Source organism: Rhineura floridana, chromosome 3 (genome assembly GCF_030035675.1).
Source record: "Rhineura floridana isolate rRhiFlo1 chromosome 3, rRhiFlo1.hap2, whole genome shotgun sequence".
NCBI classification, from domain to species: Eukaryota; Metazoa; Chordata; class Lepidosauria; order Squamata; family Rhineuridae; genus Rhineura; species Rhineura floridana.
The window spans coordinates 118,336,581-118,353,140 of NC_084482.1; the positions used below are offsets into that span (position 1 = coordinate 118,336,581).

The 16,560-nt window shown below is 41.0% G+C and overlaps 2 protein-coding genes across 6 annotated transcripts in view; one reads left to right on the top strand and one right to left on the bottom strand.

Annotated features, from left to right (window-relative positions):
• NIPAL4 (NIPA like domain containing 4) overlaps window positions 1-8,967 on the top strand; it is a 29,661-nt gene extending 20,694 nt beyond the window's left edge. Inside the window, exons 3-6 of the mRNA XM_061617483.1 lie at window positions 187-243; window positions 1,329-1,419; window positions 3,255-3,415; window positions 4,786-8,967. Of these exons, the coding sequence (XP_061473467.1) occupies window positions 187-243; window positions 1,329-1,419; window positions 3,255-3,415; window positions 4,786-5,390 (914 nt within the window). The 3' untranslated portion in view covers window positions 5,391-8,967. The remainder of the gene's footprint in view (window positions 1-186; window positions 244-1,328; window positions 1,420-3,254; window positions 3,416-4,785) is intronic.
• Window positions 8,968-9,623: 656 nt separating this feature from the next.
• ADAM19 (ADAM metallopeptidase domain 19) overlaps window positions 9,624-16,560 on the bottom strand; it is a 105,537-nt gene continuing 98,600 nt past the window's right edge. For all 5 annotated transcript variants that reach the window (XM_061617488.1, XM_061617486.1, XM_061617485.1 and 2 more), the window contains 2 exons: window positions 15,232-15,384; window positions 9,624-13,157 (listed from right to left, as the gene is read on the bottom strand). In XM_061617488.1, the coding sequence (XP_061473472.1) occupies window positions 13,104-13,157; window positions 15,232-15,384 (207 nt within the window). In that variant the 3' untranslated portion in view covers window positions 9,624-13,103. The remainder of the gene's footprint in view (window positions 13,158-15,231; window positions 15,385-16,560) is intronic.

Below are 16,560 nucleotides of genomic sequence, written 5' to 3' on the forward strand. Positions count from 1 at the left end.
CTGTTGTTATTAACTGGTGTTTAATTAATTATTGATTATGGTCTTTTCTTGGTTTTTATATTGTATTTTACTGTATTATGTACGTCGCCTAGAGTGGCCGTTCATCCGGCCAGATAGGCGACTCAAAAATAAAATTTTATTATTTTATTATTATTATCTAAGTATGTATGCCTTTTGTTTTCCCAGGGGATGGAGGTCATGGCTACCTGAAGGACTGGCTGTGGTGGGCTGGTTTGCTCACCAGTAAGTATTATTATTCACACTAGCCTGGATTTCTATTTGCTCAAATGTTTCACTTAGATCAATGACGACTGGATCCTTATCTGGTTCCTTCTCTTCTGAGGACTGTTTCATGTACTATAGCTACCATGTGGAGGCCGCCTCCATTTAGTAATGCCCCACCTGCTAACTGTGATATCTGAGAGCCTTTTTTAACAATGGCATAGGAAATGTGTAGGTAAACAAGTTGAACCATATGGAAATCACCTTTCAGATGTTACCGCTATTTCAAGAAGCACAGAATCAGTTTTCTGCGGCTTCCTGTGGGGACTGGAATGTTTGGAGCAGTCCTCCTAAGGGAGAGTTTGTCACAGTAAATTATTCACCTTCAGTAGAGATATTTGCTGATTAAAAACAAAAAATAGCCTCGACACACCTTAAAAGCTAACAAAAATATAATGGAATAAGCCAACAGTAGGCAATCTGGTGCCCTCCAGATGTTCTGAATTATAACTCCCATCAGTCCCAGCATGTCCAGTCATCAGGGATGATGGGAGATGTAGTCCAGAATATCTAGAGGCCACCTGGGTACCTACCCCTGCCATAAGCTTTTATGAACTAGAGTCCACTTCTGAAGGCCGTTGAAGTGGATTCTAGTTCTTATGCCAGTCCAAAAGATGTTCCACACTCTTTGATAGTTTTTGATGCCACAAACGCCACAGCTACTTCTCTGGTAGCTGCTAAACAAAGGTGGTGATTGGCTATTTTAGTATTATCTGACTTTGTAGATTAGGTCCATTTTCTAAAATCAGATATGCACATCTTTCTCGCTAGATTGGATTTGGATTCTGATCCATTAAAAACTCAAGAGATATTTTGTCATTCCCTTTCTTATTCTGCAACATGACTCTAAGATGCCTTCTCTTATACAAAGATTCATGAACTCAAAACAATCTTTCTCTTGGTTAACTCCCCTGAGCTTCAGTGCTCTTTTCCAATGGGCAAAACTATGGCACTGAACACAAACAAGACCAGCAGAAAGACTTCAGCAGGAATAATACTTATTATAATTCACTTGTTCTCTATTTATCCTTTGGCTGTTTGCTCAGTGGGTGGAGGAGAAGCTGCCAACTTTGCCGCCTATGCCTTTGCTCCTGCAACAATTGTTACTCCGCTCGGAGCCCTGAGTGTGCTCATAAGGTGATTTCTTCTTATTTCTACTTTGTCCTCCCATATTTATTCTAGATCTGTAAATGTCATGGTGGTAGTAACGTGACTGGCCATGCAAATAGAAAAATAGATTGGTAACACTCTCCTAGTACACAGATAGCCAGACATTTGTGTCGGCCTGGTATTTTTTCACAAAGCAGAGCTTGCATATTACATTTTCAACAGCCTTTCCCAATCTGGTGCCCTTTCAATGTTTTAGACTGAAACTCTCATCATCCCTGACTGTTGGCCATTCTGACTGGGGCTGATGGGAGTTGCAGTCCAAAACATCTGGAGGACACCAGATTGGGAAGAGCTGATTTAAAAGCAAAAATTTTGTATTATGTTTCATTTTCAAGTAACTATAGTATATTCCAAGGAAACAAGAACTATGATCAAACTGTGCTAGATTGTAATTATTGTCATTTATTTATTTGGGAATTGAAGGCTACATTTGTCCAAGAAGACAAAATGGCCACATGCAGGCAGTCATATCCTGGGTTAATAAATAGCTGAGATAGAAATGGGCTTTGTGCACCCACACAGAGCAGTTTTGCTCCACCCTTCGTATGCACAGAGAAGCAACCCAGGAAGCTGCAGTTAACTACTATTTCCAGTTAACAAGCCAGGAACCATCGTTCTCAGTTTCGACATACTAGGAAACCATAGATAACTGCAGTTTCCTGGCTCATGTCCCCACTTATTTATTTATTATAAATTACTATTAATTTTTTAGTATTTATAACCTGTTCTTCATTGGATATTTCAGTCTCAGAGTGGGAAACAATGAAATAAAATAATAAGATACAAAAATCACAGAATAAGTCCAATAAACAAATTAACAGCTCCATTATGAAACAAGCAAAGCTAAACTACAGTAAGAACAACAATTTCCTGTTTAACCAAATACCTGCATAAAGAAAACAGGACATCCAGTTGCCTGAAACAATCAGATGGTGGTTGTAGCCACAGTTCCTGCTCCATCTTGCACATGGGGCAGTCCACTCCCCCCCCATCTCTCACACAAAAAGGACCCCACTCTGGGCCCACAGAATCTTACTCTGCACCTTTTGAGCAACTTCATACCTTTCACCCTGCTGTCCAACCCACCCAGGCTTTCACTCTGAGTGTCGTGAATTGTTGCCCACAAGCATCCACAGCTAAAACCTCCCACTCCTTTTCCACAATAGAAACAGAGCAAAAAACAGACATAACAGAGAGAGAGAGTGGGACCCTCATGGAGACCCTTGTGGAGGCACCAAAGTAGTGACCCCAAAGGGGTGACTTCCCCCTTTGGAACAGACTGGTGGTGGCAGCCAGCCACATTGCAGCAGTGCTCCTTAAAAAGTAATCTCAGATCTGAAAGTCAGTCATTAAGCCACAGCTAGTGTTTTTCTCCTCTTCCCAGTTCTGACAAGACTCATGGTTTTCAAGGTCAGCAGGGATGCTAGGGAAGGGATGTGCATGTGGGCTTGCTGGCCTCCCCCATCTCTGTGCTCCTTACCAGCTAAAACACACAGCTTCCTCACATGATGGGAGGAGGAAAGCGGTTGCTTGTGAGTGGATTAGGCTCATAAATATCTCACTTTAATAAGCTGATACATGAGCATCTGAGCATGCACATTTTCAGTTAGGTGATTGATTCCTATTTCTGTCTACTTCCAAATATTGCATGCACCTCTCCCTTTGTCTCTGAAAGAAGTTTCCAAAGCTCTGTAAAAAGCTGTTATTAATAAGACAATTTTGCATTCTGGCTTCTAGTTACTTTTCTGCAAATCAATTCCTTCAAAACAATTTTCTTCATTTATTTTTTCTTACACACACAGTGCCATTTTGTCCTCCTACCTGCTTGGAGAGCATCTCAATCTCCTGGGCAAACTAGGGTGCATGCTGAGCATTGTAGGTAGCACAGTTCTTGTGATTCATGCTCCAGAAGAAGAGGAAGTCACCACACTGGATGAAATGTTCTCTAAACTGAAAGAGCCAGGTAACCACAAGGCAGGAGAGCAAATATGTAAAGTTATCACCAGTGTAACTTCTTGTCTGAGGCTCAATTCAAGTGTGATGGTAGTGGTATGGAGCTTCAGTCTGTAGTTTCCAGTATGTGGTTTGGAGCTGTCCCATGGAACATCTTCATGCTGCTGCTGCTCTTCCTTGGAGATGTTGCCCTCTTCCGAAATCTCTCATGCCCCATTGCTAAATTCCTTTTTGAACTTCAGGCAATCTAAAACTAGGTTTGGGGATTCTGGGTGGAGGCAGCTTCCGATATGCAATCTCTAGCCATGTTCAGGAATTCCCTTGAATACACGAGGGCTTAACATGTGAGAGCTTAAAACATGTCCTGTCTGGGTTTCCAGTGGGGTGAGGTTTATAAGCACATTCAAGCAAACACAGTTTGAAAGCCTCCTCGAAGCTTTGCACCAAAACACACCAAGGTCTAAAGGGGGAGCCTGCATGCCCAGTGATGTTGGGAGCTTGTGTGCATTCCCCATCCCCTCCACATTTTAAGACAGGAGTGGTTAACCTGTGGCCCATCAAGTGTTGTTGGGCTCCAGCTCCCATCAGCCTCAACCAGCAGTGGCAATGGTCAGGGATTATGGGAGCTGCAGCCCAACAGCATCAGGAGGGCCACCGTTTAGCCACCTCTACTCTAAGCCCTTGCGTGTTAAGGCAAATGATACCTAAAGAGGGTTTCTGAGGACAAATCAGAGCTTGGAAAAGTTACTTTTTTGAACTACAACTCCCATCAGCCCAATCCAGTGGCCATACTGGCTGGGGCTGATGGGAGTTGTAGTTCAAAAAAGTAACTTTTCCAAGCTCTGGAAATGCAGATACAGTAGGGCCCCGCTTTTCGGTGGCCTGCTTTTCAGCTTTCTGCTAGTATGGCAGCTTTCAATTAGAGTAAGGCCCCACTCATACGGCGCTTGTTCCGCTTTTATGGTGTTTTTCGGGCATCGGGCACCATTTTATTGACCAAGTTCCGCTTTTAGGCAGATTTCACTTTTAGGCGGTCTGGAATGTAACCCGCCGTATGAGTGGGGCCCTACTGTACATCTATTGAGCTTGCATACATGTCTTTCTCTGCCCTTAAATATGTGTGCTTATTTTCTGATCTTTTTGCCAGTCCTCCTGGCAGGCTAGATCCACATAGTTCCTTTCATTTGGGTGGAATTGTGCCAGTTTTTTACAATTAGAATTGATTGATTTTGAATGAAGTCTTTAAATCTCTCTTTTAATGGCATTACTGCCTGGCTCCAACCAACACATTTAGTATTAATTGCACAGTTGTGAATTGCATTCTGTGCTTCATAAAACAGCCACAACCTAATTGTTGCTTCCTGTTTTTCATTCTTCCAGGTTTTCTCGCTTATGCTAGCATTCTCTTGGTGGCCTGCCTGGTTCTTATTTTTTTTCTAGCACCACGTTATGGCCAGACCAACATTCTCATCTACCTCACCATCTGCTCTGTGATTGGGGCTTTCTCGGTATCTTCGGTAAAAGGATTAGGCATCGCTATCAAGGGCTTTTTTGCTCACCGGCCTGTTCTGAAGGACCCACTCACCTGGATTCTTGTCCTCACATTAGTGGCCTCTATCACCACTCAAATCAACTACCTCAATAAAGCTCTGGACATTTTCAACACCTCAATGGTTTTCCCCATCTATTATGTGCTATTTACAACCATTGTCATCACCACTTCGGTCATCCTCTTTAAGGAGTGGGTCACCATGTCTGTAGTGGACATCATTGGGACTGTATGTGGATTCCTCACCATTATTTTAGGGGTGTTTTTACTCCATGCTTTCAAAGATATGGACATAAGTTTGAGGAACTTGCCACAAACACTTCAGAATACTGACAAGGCCCCAGTAATCAAAGACGACAAGAATATCCTAATAGAGTTGGATAATCCAGACGCCAAGGCTGAAGGCAAACCCAAGGTATTCATGATCTACAGTTGAAACCTAATAGCAACAGTCCTGCAATTTCAGGGACTGTACGTAGGTGTGCACGCATATACCAGACTTTCATCGTATGCATCTTCTGAAAAATGGCAACCAACTTGAGCACAATGAACTAGCTCCCCCACATTTTGTCTTAGTAATCCTTTCTTTTCTTCCTTTGAAATGCCACTGCACATCCTGGACTCCATGGAATTGCCTTGACTGGTATGATTGTGCCTGTCTCAAACAAGAAGGTTTTCACTAATCATCTGAAGTTTAGTTGCATCCCAATGGCTGAAGTTGTTTCTAGGCCCCTTTGTAAGACATCATCACCTCTGACAACTTTTTATACAAAAGCTTTACCAAGCTATACCAAGGTACTGTTAGGCCAAGGAGAGCATTAAAATTTGACATGTGAAGCTTCAAGAAAAGCTATTGTGGCCTTTTTTTGGCCTGATTACACAATCCTATGCTGGAAGTGGTATGGAAAATAAATTAATATTTCTTTTTCTGAGGAGCTAATTACACTAGAGATCAGGCTATACTAGGCCTCATTTCTCAGACACACTAGCTTTCTATTGTTGTCTGACAATTCCTGATGAAGGGGTAGGGTAGTCAATCATGTGATTGCCTCCTCTGGACACTTAAGGAGTACAGTGCAAATAGGACTTTGCCAGTTTTTTCTGTATATGCATATTAGCCTTTAGTGTCTTTTTGGCTTTCCACTATTGTAAGTAGGTCTGACTAAAAATTGGTGGTGTTACCTCATTAATTATACTTGTGATTGTTGCTCCGATATTGCAGCAACTATCTTACAGTGCCAATGAATATCAAGAGGATAATTGTGATATTGGTCTGATTCCTTGTACCAGAATGCCTAAGTAAAAATATATCTTGAAAAGATGTAACTGTCCCTATACAAAGTTATGAAATACATTCCATCCCTAGTAAGCTTCTGATGAGACCAAATGCTGCTTGCATTTCTGTTAGCCTCTACCATTATACCAAAGAGCTGGCAGTCTACCTAGGGTGTTTGACGACTACTTACCATGCAGTGGTCATGCAGCCATAGGGAGAGACAGTTGCCTGCAGTGTTCGCTCATGCATTAGTAAGAATTTTGCCATACTTGCACTTCTTCCACATTTGCGGTTGCAGAGAGATGATGAAATTCTTATCACTGCACATGCCAGTGCTGCATCCTCCTCCTCCTCCTTCAGCATGGTTGATTACACACTTGTGTGTACTCGGGTCCAGTGTTTATTTTCCTCTAGTGAACTGGGAGCTGCCAGGAGAACATGAGAAGCCCTGGATCATACCCAAGGAGCCAATGCTGTAGCTCCTTCCCATGACAAATAGCATCAAACCTGTGGAAACTGGATTAAAGTTGCAGTAAGGCTGTTTTTCACATGGGCCTGGGCTTTAACCTTGATAAATAGGAGAGTGATGCTGTGGCTCCAGTATCACCAGAGTAAAGTGATGTGAATATTCTTAGTAAATAGTCCTCTGTGTTCACTCAAAGTGCCTTAATGGAGTACCAGAATGGCAGTGGTGTCCCATGAGTTCTGTTTGGGGTGCCATGTTATACCATAAGTGAAAAATAATATGCTAGAAGTCTAGATCTGTAAGTGGTTGGGACCATGTGTGTTTATTTTCAAATGCCTTATTTAAACAGAGGAGGAAGAATGCTTCGTAATGTTAAGTTCTACGTGTATGCAGTAGACCCAAAAACTTTTCTGTACAGCTCAGATCCCAGTTATGATCACAGCAGTGTAAATTGGGGTCAAGGCTGTCAAAGTCTTCAGATTTATGATGTGATAACAGGTGAATGAGGTTTGGGTCCTATGGTTGTTACTATTTTCCAAAATGCTTATTATCTTTCCTTTGGTCAATGAAAGTCTTTTTGCTTATCCTCAATCACCAAGAAGTTGTAAAACGTTCTGTAACAGGCATATGCCTTTTCTTGTGGGAAACCAAATTAGTCAGGGTTATGGGGCAGATGTTTTGAAATCATTAGACTGTTAAACCAAGCAAGAAATGTTGAATTTCTTATTTTGTTTTTAAAGTTTTCTAGTTCACGTCTTTAGAAAAAGAGTTGAGCCTATTCTTGAGCTCTATCCCCCACCCCCCAAATTCCTCTAAATCAACTTTTCCCAACCTGGTACCATCCAGATGTTTTGTTCTACAACCCTCATCATCCCTGACTGTTGGCTATGCTGCCAGAGGCTGACGAGAGTCATAGTCTAAAACATCTAGATGGCACAAGGCTGGAGAAGGCTGCTCTAAATGAATGGGGCTCAGGAGCAAATGGCAAATATTGACCATCATAAAATTATCAAAAAGGGCTCCCATCCTGATCCTGTGCCCTACTGTTGTGAAACAGTAAATCATAGCTTTGGGTGCAAGCTCAATTCATGGAGAAATGTATTCATTTGCTATTGGGAGGGGCAGCCTCAGTTTCTATAGCAGTATCTATGAGAACACATCCTAAGATTTTTTGGGGGTGGCCCCATCAACTGAGAGCTGGTGTGAAAGCCGTAGAGAGAGAAATTTTTGGAGGCAAAAATAACTGTGCTTCCTTGCTTCTTGCATGCTAATAATTGCACATTTCTTGTATGTGCAACACACCATCCCCAAATCTGCTCCAGAGGATTGGGAGAATTTCCAAACAGATTTAGGTGGTGTGCTTGGAGGGGGAGGAAAAGGGGGATAGTTTTTATGGAGCGAATTACTTAGTACCACATGGATACAAGCTTCCTTCCTTATCATTGAAATTGGTGGGTTTTTATTCCAGAACGAAGGCTGTATTGTAGAGCTCAGACAGCATCTATTTGGGTGCACCTGGCTGGGCTTATGCAATTTCATAAAGGAATTATTTCCCCTCCCCTTCCCAATGTCACTCTTAGATTAGCTGTCATTCTGCTTGCCTTTCCCTTTGCAGCTTCATTTCCAATACAAAATGATCTCTACATTTAATTGGCTTTCATATTTACGGTGGTATGTGCGTTTGATACTAGGTATGAAAAGTTGATGCACTTCTAGTTACTTCTAAATTTGAGGCCCTTTGTTCTCTTGGGGGATGGAAAAATATGGCATTTGAAGCCTCCTGGATGTTTAGCTCTACAGCATAATGAAATCTTGTAAGATTTGGTGGGAAGATTGATGAGTAGAGCTCTATGGAGATTGAAGTACATCCAAGTTCATCTCATTAGAACGAAACTCTGAACCATTTCAGTATCAACTGGAGAATTTAGATTTGATACTGATGCTGTCTTCTGTGTTACAAGTAATATCTGGAAAAGGGAGGAAATCGATCTCAAATTAGCACACACCACAGATCTGAGACCAAGGAAGGTTATCAGCTTTGTTGAGAGAGCATCCTCCAAAACTCTACAGTAGTCTACAATTGTGTGGCACAAGCCTGTGCTCTTCATTATCTACAAAGGTATTTTTAAACTCCTGAGATCTTTGTTCCTAATGAATGTATTTTACAATTCAATAAGGTCAATGTAGCTTTATGAATAGTTATGATGGTCAACTGGTATGTGTCCCCCAAGTTTGAGTGTATGACATTTCAACACTACTCATTTGTACTTGGAAAGGGAAAATAAAGATCTTGCTATATAAACTTTTAAAAGGTGAGGGTCCTCTGTTTTCATTTTGTTTGCTTCTTTGTATTGCTTTATATGTGTTCTCAGTGACCAGCGAGGAAGAAAGGAAAGTGCTTCTAATTAGATACTAGGACTGCAGCGCCCTCCGCTGGTCATGGGAAATAATTATTGGGTTTATTCTATTTCAATTACTTTGGGGCAGAAATGTGCAACATGGGAGGACTATCTGCCTAATGTGTAGCACAGGTAAACATCTCGAAGTGGTGCAAACACTGTCCTCCCCCCACCTCTCAAGAACAAAGCCAGCCCTCCATTCAGTGATTTGATACAGTAAATAACCACAAAATTTATTAAACATACCTAGGCAAAAGGCACAACAAACTGCATTATTCAAGTATTTGCATAGATGCACAGAGATCATATTGTAAACCTGTGAGACACAAAATGGTGACATATGGTGCATAGGCCCTCCCAAGATAATGAAAATGAAAATCACAGCATGCAGTCCTGTGTGTGCTTACTTGGAAGTAGATCCTACTGTATTCAAGAGGCCTTACTCCTAGGTAAGTGAGCACAGGATTGCAGCGACAATGTTTTTCTCCCAATCCATCATTTCAGCATACACATGAAAATACAAAACTATTTATCTGAAGCCCTTACTGACCTTGTTATTGGCAAGGGTGCAATTCCTAAACCTGAATGTGCCCCTTTTAGAAGCTCCCTGGAAAGAAAAAGTTTGGCCAATCTGGACTCCCTCCACGTTGCAGCAGCTGTGACCCACCCTCCCTCCTCTCTCCATCTCCTGTAGCCAAAATTTTATATTCACACCATGGTAGGTGAAGATGGAGAACCCACAGCCATATTTCTGCACCATTATGGAGAGAAAAGCAGGTGCTGATCTCTTTATTGTGGACCTTCTAAGTAAGCCCTGTTTGACAGCTGGCCACGCCTTAAGGAAGAGAACTTTTCAGCTTTAAATATTTTTTCTTATTCTTATTCTGAGACAATCTAAGCCAAAACTTGTAACCAATGGCAAAGCTCAGAATTTACTCAAGGAGGTACTAAATTTACAGAACAAATTTGTTGTGTCTTCACCTGTCACAGTTCTGAATGGACGATTACTGATCATATTATGCTAACAGCTCTGGAGACTTAACCTGAAAGGACAGAGACTGGGATAGGCGCCACTATATTTTCTAAGATGCATGCTTTCTGTCTTCAAATAAATGGCTGCTGGTGTGAGATTTTTTTAAAAAAAAAACCACACACATGCACACAACCCTCTGACATATTTTAAACTAGGCTAGAAAACACTTAAAAGTGTCGATCATATTTCCAGTGACTGGCTCTAGTTTTGTGCTAGAACTGGAAGAAAGTTATCAACATAACCTGAGGATCTGGGTAAGAACCTCCAATGCACTTGACCATGGTTATAAATATTCAGTAATATGAGACCAATGTAGGTACATACATAGTTAAGATGCCACTTGATAATTGCATAGTTAATTTACCCATGAGCTAATGCACAATTAGGGGGGGAGGCAGATTCTAGGAACGTTGGGTACTCAGCTGAGCTTTGGAGTAGTATTGTGAGCCGCTGGGTTATGATTGCTCTGGCCCATCTTGACAGACGCCAACCAAACATAAAGTGAAAGCTTAGGCTTTTTTTCTTTTTTAAGCAGAATTTGAACTGCAGCCAACAAAACAGAATGTCTCTGCATGAACAGCACCTAGATAGCTTTCTAAGGCTGGCCATGGCAGTTTTGATTCAAGTCTCCTATCCATTCATAGTAAGAAACAAAACAGTTCCTCTTCATTTTTAGCACCAGCATATCTGCAAAAAAAAAAAAAATCCCACAGGGCAAATGAAATACCACGAACACTATAAAACCTGAGATAATATCTATAAAGCTTCAGATTGGTAGTGTTGCAGCTACATAACTGGAAGTTCGGGTTACTTATGCACTATGGTCTCCGGTTATAGAAAAGTTGGATTTCAATCAGCTGCCCAATGGTAAAAGCACCATGAGTTAAGTTAAACTTTCTGTTGAGCTGAATAAACTGTGCTGGATGCCTAATTAGACAGATGATTAGGTAAGTATGGATGAATTGGAATGCAGAGCCCAAAAAAGAGGCACAGAGCCTATGGATTTTTGTTGAATCTTGTAAGGTACAGCAAACCACTGTGGTAACAGGGCAACAACATATAGTTCCCCCTCTATATTAGCAGTATCTTGTTTGAGGGCTGTTCACAACATAAATTTGCCATAGCTAATCCATTTTACGCTAGCCCCAAATCAGAAAGATGCAAAGGGAATTTCAATTACACTGAGATTTAATCAAGGGTTATTTCCAGATTATTCAACATTGATCCAAAGTAATCTTCCCCTACCTGATAGCCTCCAGATGTTTTGGATTACAACTCCCAAGAGCCCCATCCAGCACAGCTGTGCTAGTTTGGGTTGTTGGGAGTTGTAGGCCAAAACATCTGGAGGGCACCAGTTTGGGGAAGACTGGATTGGATTATTCAACCCTGTGCATCAGCTATAAGCCAAAACCTTGATAGTGCCATGTGTAAATTATAAACCAAGATTTATAATTTCCTGAGTGAACAAGCCCATTCCAGATCGACAAAAACTGAGTGAACCTGTGCAGATTGTGCATGATAGAATTGATCATTAAATGCAATTAATTATAGGAAATCCAAAAATGTCTTGCTAATATTTGGTTGATTGGCAGGGAATTTATTTTAGTTCTTCCAAAATAGAACAACCCTAGAACTAAAGGTATTTGGCACCCAAATAATTCTGCTCATCTGCCTTGAGGCTCAATATTCCAGAATCTAAAAATGGAGGCTGCTTAATACGTGACATTTTTCTGTGTGGAGATAATTTCCATGTGGGAAAAAGCATCAAGTGTGGCAGAAGAGTTCCATGTATGGATCAGACTATATACGTGGAGCAAAAGAAAAACTCTTGCACCACTTGCCATATATTATGGTTTATGGGCTTTTCCCTACATGAAACTTATCTCAGAGTAGGAAAAGAAATCATCTAAGAAGTATCTGTCAATAGTCTGAATCTATGATGGTATGGTCCTCCTCATCTTAGTATTTCTGATGGTATACACCTCATCTGTCACCTGCCAGAGAGGGTAGGGCAGAGGGATATGTACAGTGTCACTGAAATGGCAGGGGGGGGCAACTGGGCATCACTGTTGAGGGGGGAGGGCAAAAAAGGCCAGGACCATGGAGGTTGTCATAGGAACACAAAGTCCTCGCAGCATTGTGTGCAGCTAGACAGAAGCTAAAGTTAAGATACCACATGCAAACAGGACTGTGTAGACTTCAGAGGCTGATGGAAGTTGAACGCAGAGTAAGAACTCATTACACTTATACCGCCAATGCTTTCAAGTGCTTAAAGTGATAACCAGAAATATTTGGGACTGCGAAGCTGACTGTTAGTCCCATATAAGAACAGCAAAATTTTAGCCACTGAACTCTGGAAGATTCCTTAACAGAGGGAAAGAAATACAATCAGTATATAGCAAAATTCCACAGGATCAGAAAACTTCTCCATGTGATGTAAAGTATTTTGGAGATGAGGTAATATCAAGGGGGGGGGGAGCAGTCACAACATTATCTTCTCCATAGGACAGTCTATGGTTGTAACAAAGCATATAGGTGGTCTGAGGAGGAATCAGTGTCTCGATGTTGATTAAAATAGTTTGTCTTCTGTTGAGACAATTATGAATTATTGACAGAGAATCAAAGATTTTCCCTCACTCATTTCAGCATATTGCACTATAACACACCAGTGCCATTTTAAAGAAGTAAATCCTGTAAGGAACAAATATCCAAAAGGCAAAGCAGGTCACATTAACCTTGGCATACACAGAGTCGCCACTCATTTCCAAGGGAATTGCATCTACTTGTGCCAAGGATGGTAGAAATGTTTGCTAAAGCCAGTCCTGAAATTGGTCTCAGCTAGTCGTGTGAGACTGGGAGAGGAATTTGAGAGTTGCACACAACCAACATGGCTTCTTCCTGGAAACAAAGCCCGTGGGAAATCCCAGGTCAAACCATGAGGAACTGGTGTGGACGTTAGAGCTGCAAGGTGACCTTTAATATCTAAACTTCAGGGTATTCACAGCTTCAGCATTCTTCATCATTGAATTCTAGGGAAAAGGAAATGATTAGGAGTATTTAAGCAATGGATGCTAACCCAGATAAGAGGAGCAAAAGAGTTTAGGTGAGTCAGTAGATAGGAATAATATATCTTAAACGCAAATATTTCATTTTCTTGTAACTGTTTTCACTTCACAGTTATAGCCTGATCCTATATGCGTTTATTCAGAAATAAGGCCCACTGAATATAAAAAGACTTGCTCCTAACTATAGGATCTCAGCCAAAGGTGGTTGTTTTTTAAAAAAAAATTATGCTTCATATGAGTTCTGTGTTAACTCACAGGCTGGCACACTTCTATACTGGTGTTCATGCTGCTGATAATGCAGATTCATAAGATGTTAACCCTGGAACCAGCATGATAACTACTGCCTCTACCAAGTCAGTTGAAAGCAAAAGATGCATCAAAACAACATGAAGAAAAATTCTGCCAAAAAACCCTCAGTTTAACACCTTCAGTCAACTATGAAGTTTATGAAAACAGAGTGTATGTACTATTTGTCTTGATTGTACATGTGGACAAACCAAGTCATGAGGAAAGAACACATAACACTGATTTTATTATTAATCTCTAATTTAAATTCAAAGACTGTTAGTTGTACTAAATACTGTCCTTATACCAGTGGAGAGGGCTTCTGCTCACCCAATAGGACTTCACTTTCCACTCTTCCCTCCTGCAGCCCTTTGTACACCCTCAAAATCCGCTCCAAGGAGTTGGTGAGACTCTTCAGGGCAGATTTGTTTTTTGTGGGGGCAGTAGGAGAAGGAGTGGAAGATGGAAATCCATTCACATAACTTTAGATTCTGCCCAAGACTTTTTAAAATTGTTGTTGTTATGTGCCTTCAAGTCGATTATGACTTATGGCAACCCTATGAATCAGCGATCTCCAATAGCATCTGTCATGAACAACCCTGTTCAGATCTTGTAAGTTCAGGTCTGTGGCTTCCTTTATGGAATCAATCCATCTCTTGTTTGGCCTTCCTCTTTTTCTACTCCCTTCTGTTTTTCACAGCACGATTGTCTTTTCTAGTGAATCAGGTCTTCTCATTATGTGCCCCAAGTACGATAACACCCAGTTATTTGTCTTTTTCTCAGTCCATGGTATCTGCAAAGCTCTCCTCCAACACCACATTTCAAATGAGTTGATTTTTCTCTTACCTGCTTTTTTCACTGTCCAACTTTCACATCCATACATAGAGATTGGGAATACCATGGTCTGAATGATCCTGACTTTAGTGTTCAATGATACATCTTTACATTTGAGGACCTTTTCTAGTTCTCTCACAGCTGCCCTCCCCAGTCCTAGCCTTCTGATTTCTTGACTATTGTCTCCATTTTGGTTAATGAATGTGCCAAGGTATTGATAATCCTTGACAAGTTCAATGTGCTCATTGTCAACTTTAAAGTTACATAAATCTTCTGTTGTCATTACTTTAGAGTTTTTGACATTCATCTGTGGTCCTGCTTTTGTGCTTTCCTCTTGAACTTTCATCAGCATTCGTTTCAAATCATTACTGGTTTCTGCTAGCAGTATGGTATCGTCTGCATATCTTAAATTATTGAAATTTCTCCCTCCAATTTTCACACCATCTTTTTAAAATATATACCCAAAAAACCTAATTCATTGGAACCACCTTTATATATTACTGAAGCAATCCAGTGTAGCTACTCCCTGCTCCATAATGAAATACAGAGCTGCCCAGGGTTGACTAAGATGTGATATCTGAAAGCAACAACACTGTGGCATCAACAGCAGATGAACTAGGATCCTAAGAATATAAGAATTATTTTGCTAGATCAACCCAACATCAGTCTTAGTTCAGCATGCTGTTTCCACTAGCAGCTAGCCAAAGCTCAATGGGATTCCCCCCCCCATTTATCCACAGCTTCATGAACTAAAAACACCATTGCTGTAGAGGTACATTTTAGTACATTGTTTCTTCCATATTTCCCACCTCAGCAGAAGAGGCCACAGCTTGAAGATTAGATATTCAACTAGATAGACTTCCAGTCAGAAGTGTTTTGCTTCATGAGTCTCTGTCTTTTATTGTCCTATGTGCCTCACCTCTGTCAGCACCCGATGCACTCCTCTGTTCCTTGCAACACCGTGTGGCAGTGGTACTGGTGCTGTAGTCAACTTGGGCAGCCCAACTCTGTTGCTTGCAGGAACTGGATTAGCAGGAAGAGCTTTCTGAGGTGCTTGAGGTCTGGAAGTATCCTGTAACAGAAAAGTATGATCTAGGCAGGGCTCTGCTTTACGTTATCAATTCTGGCATATCTACACAGCTACTAATTAGTTTCCCAGCTCAATTCAAAGTGTCAGTTACAGTGTATAAAGCCTTATACAGCTCAGGACCTGAATAGCTCAAGGACTATCTCTCCCCATATGAACCAACCCAGACCCTGTGTTCAGCATCTGAGGACCTTCTTCATGTGCCCCCTCCAAGGGAGGCGAAGAGTGGCAACATGAAATCAGGTCTTCTTGGTGGTGGTCGCCCATTTATGGAACCCTCTCCCCAGGGACACATGCCTGGAGCCATCATTATCTATCTTTAGGTGCTAGGCAAAAACATTTCTTTTCTCCCAGGCATTCGTCTCATAACTTTGGAGGGCTTTTGGAGGGCTATTGATGTTGTAGCCTCCTTTAGGGGGTGGGTTGTTCCACTGCCTTCATGTACTGTGCTTTTTATTTTTTAACTGTTTTAGTTTTTTATATTGGTTTTAATTTTTTAATTTGGCTTTAATCTTTTTATTGATTGTAAGTTGCTTTGGGTTCACTTTGTGAAGAAAAATGACTAATTAATAAATAATAATGATGATGATCACAAATCTATAAAAGCTGTAATAATCCAATGGCCAAGCTGGACAAAACTCAAAATCCCACCACTGAAGAGCATCTGAGGACCCCAGAAATTATTGACCATAATTTATGGTACTTCTTTCTATAGCACCCCTCTGTTTCCTGTTATATGAGTGACAAATGTTAAGCAACAGGAAATGAGAGCCATGTGTGTATAAAGAAAAATCTAGCCATGAAAACATATGCAAAAATTAAAATTGCTATTTGCCTAACATTTTGGACTGAGTTCATATAAAGCACAGTCCACTAGCAATTCTAAGCAGGGTGAAGGGTGACTATTGTAACTTTATTTTCTTATGAACTGCACCCAAATAGTGTCCCAAATATGGCTTCCATCTGACACAGACCAAACTTTTTCTTCTTGTTATGCCAAACACAGGAAGATACTTTCTGGCAGAGAAACACTGACCATCTGCTCACGTTTGTGACATGTACTGAACATTGGCCCAGTTAGATAAAGTTAGGGCCTACAGACAAATTCTATGTTTGATGCTCACTTTAATATCCCAGTGTTGCCATAATTCCCACATGCAC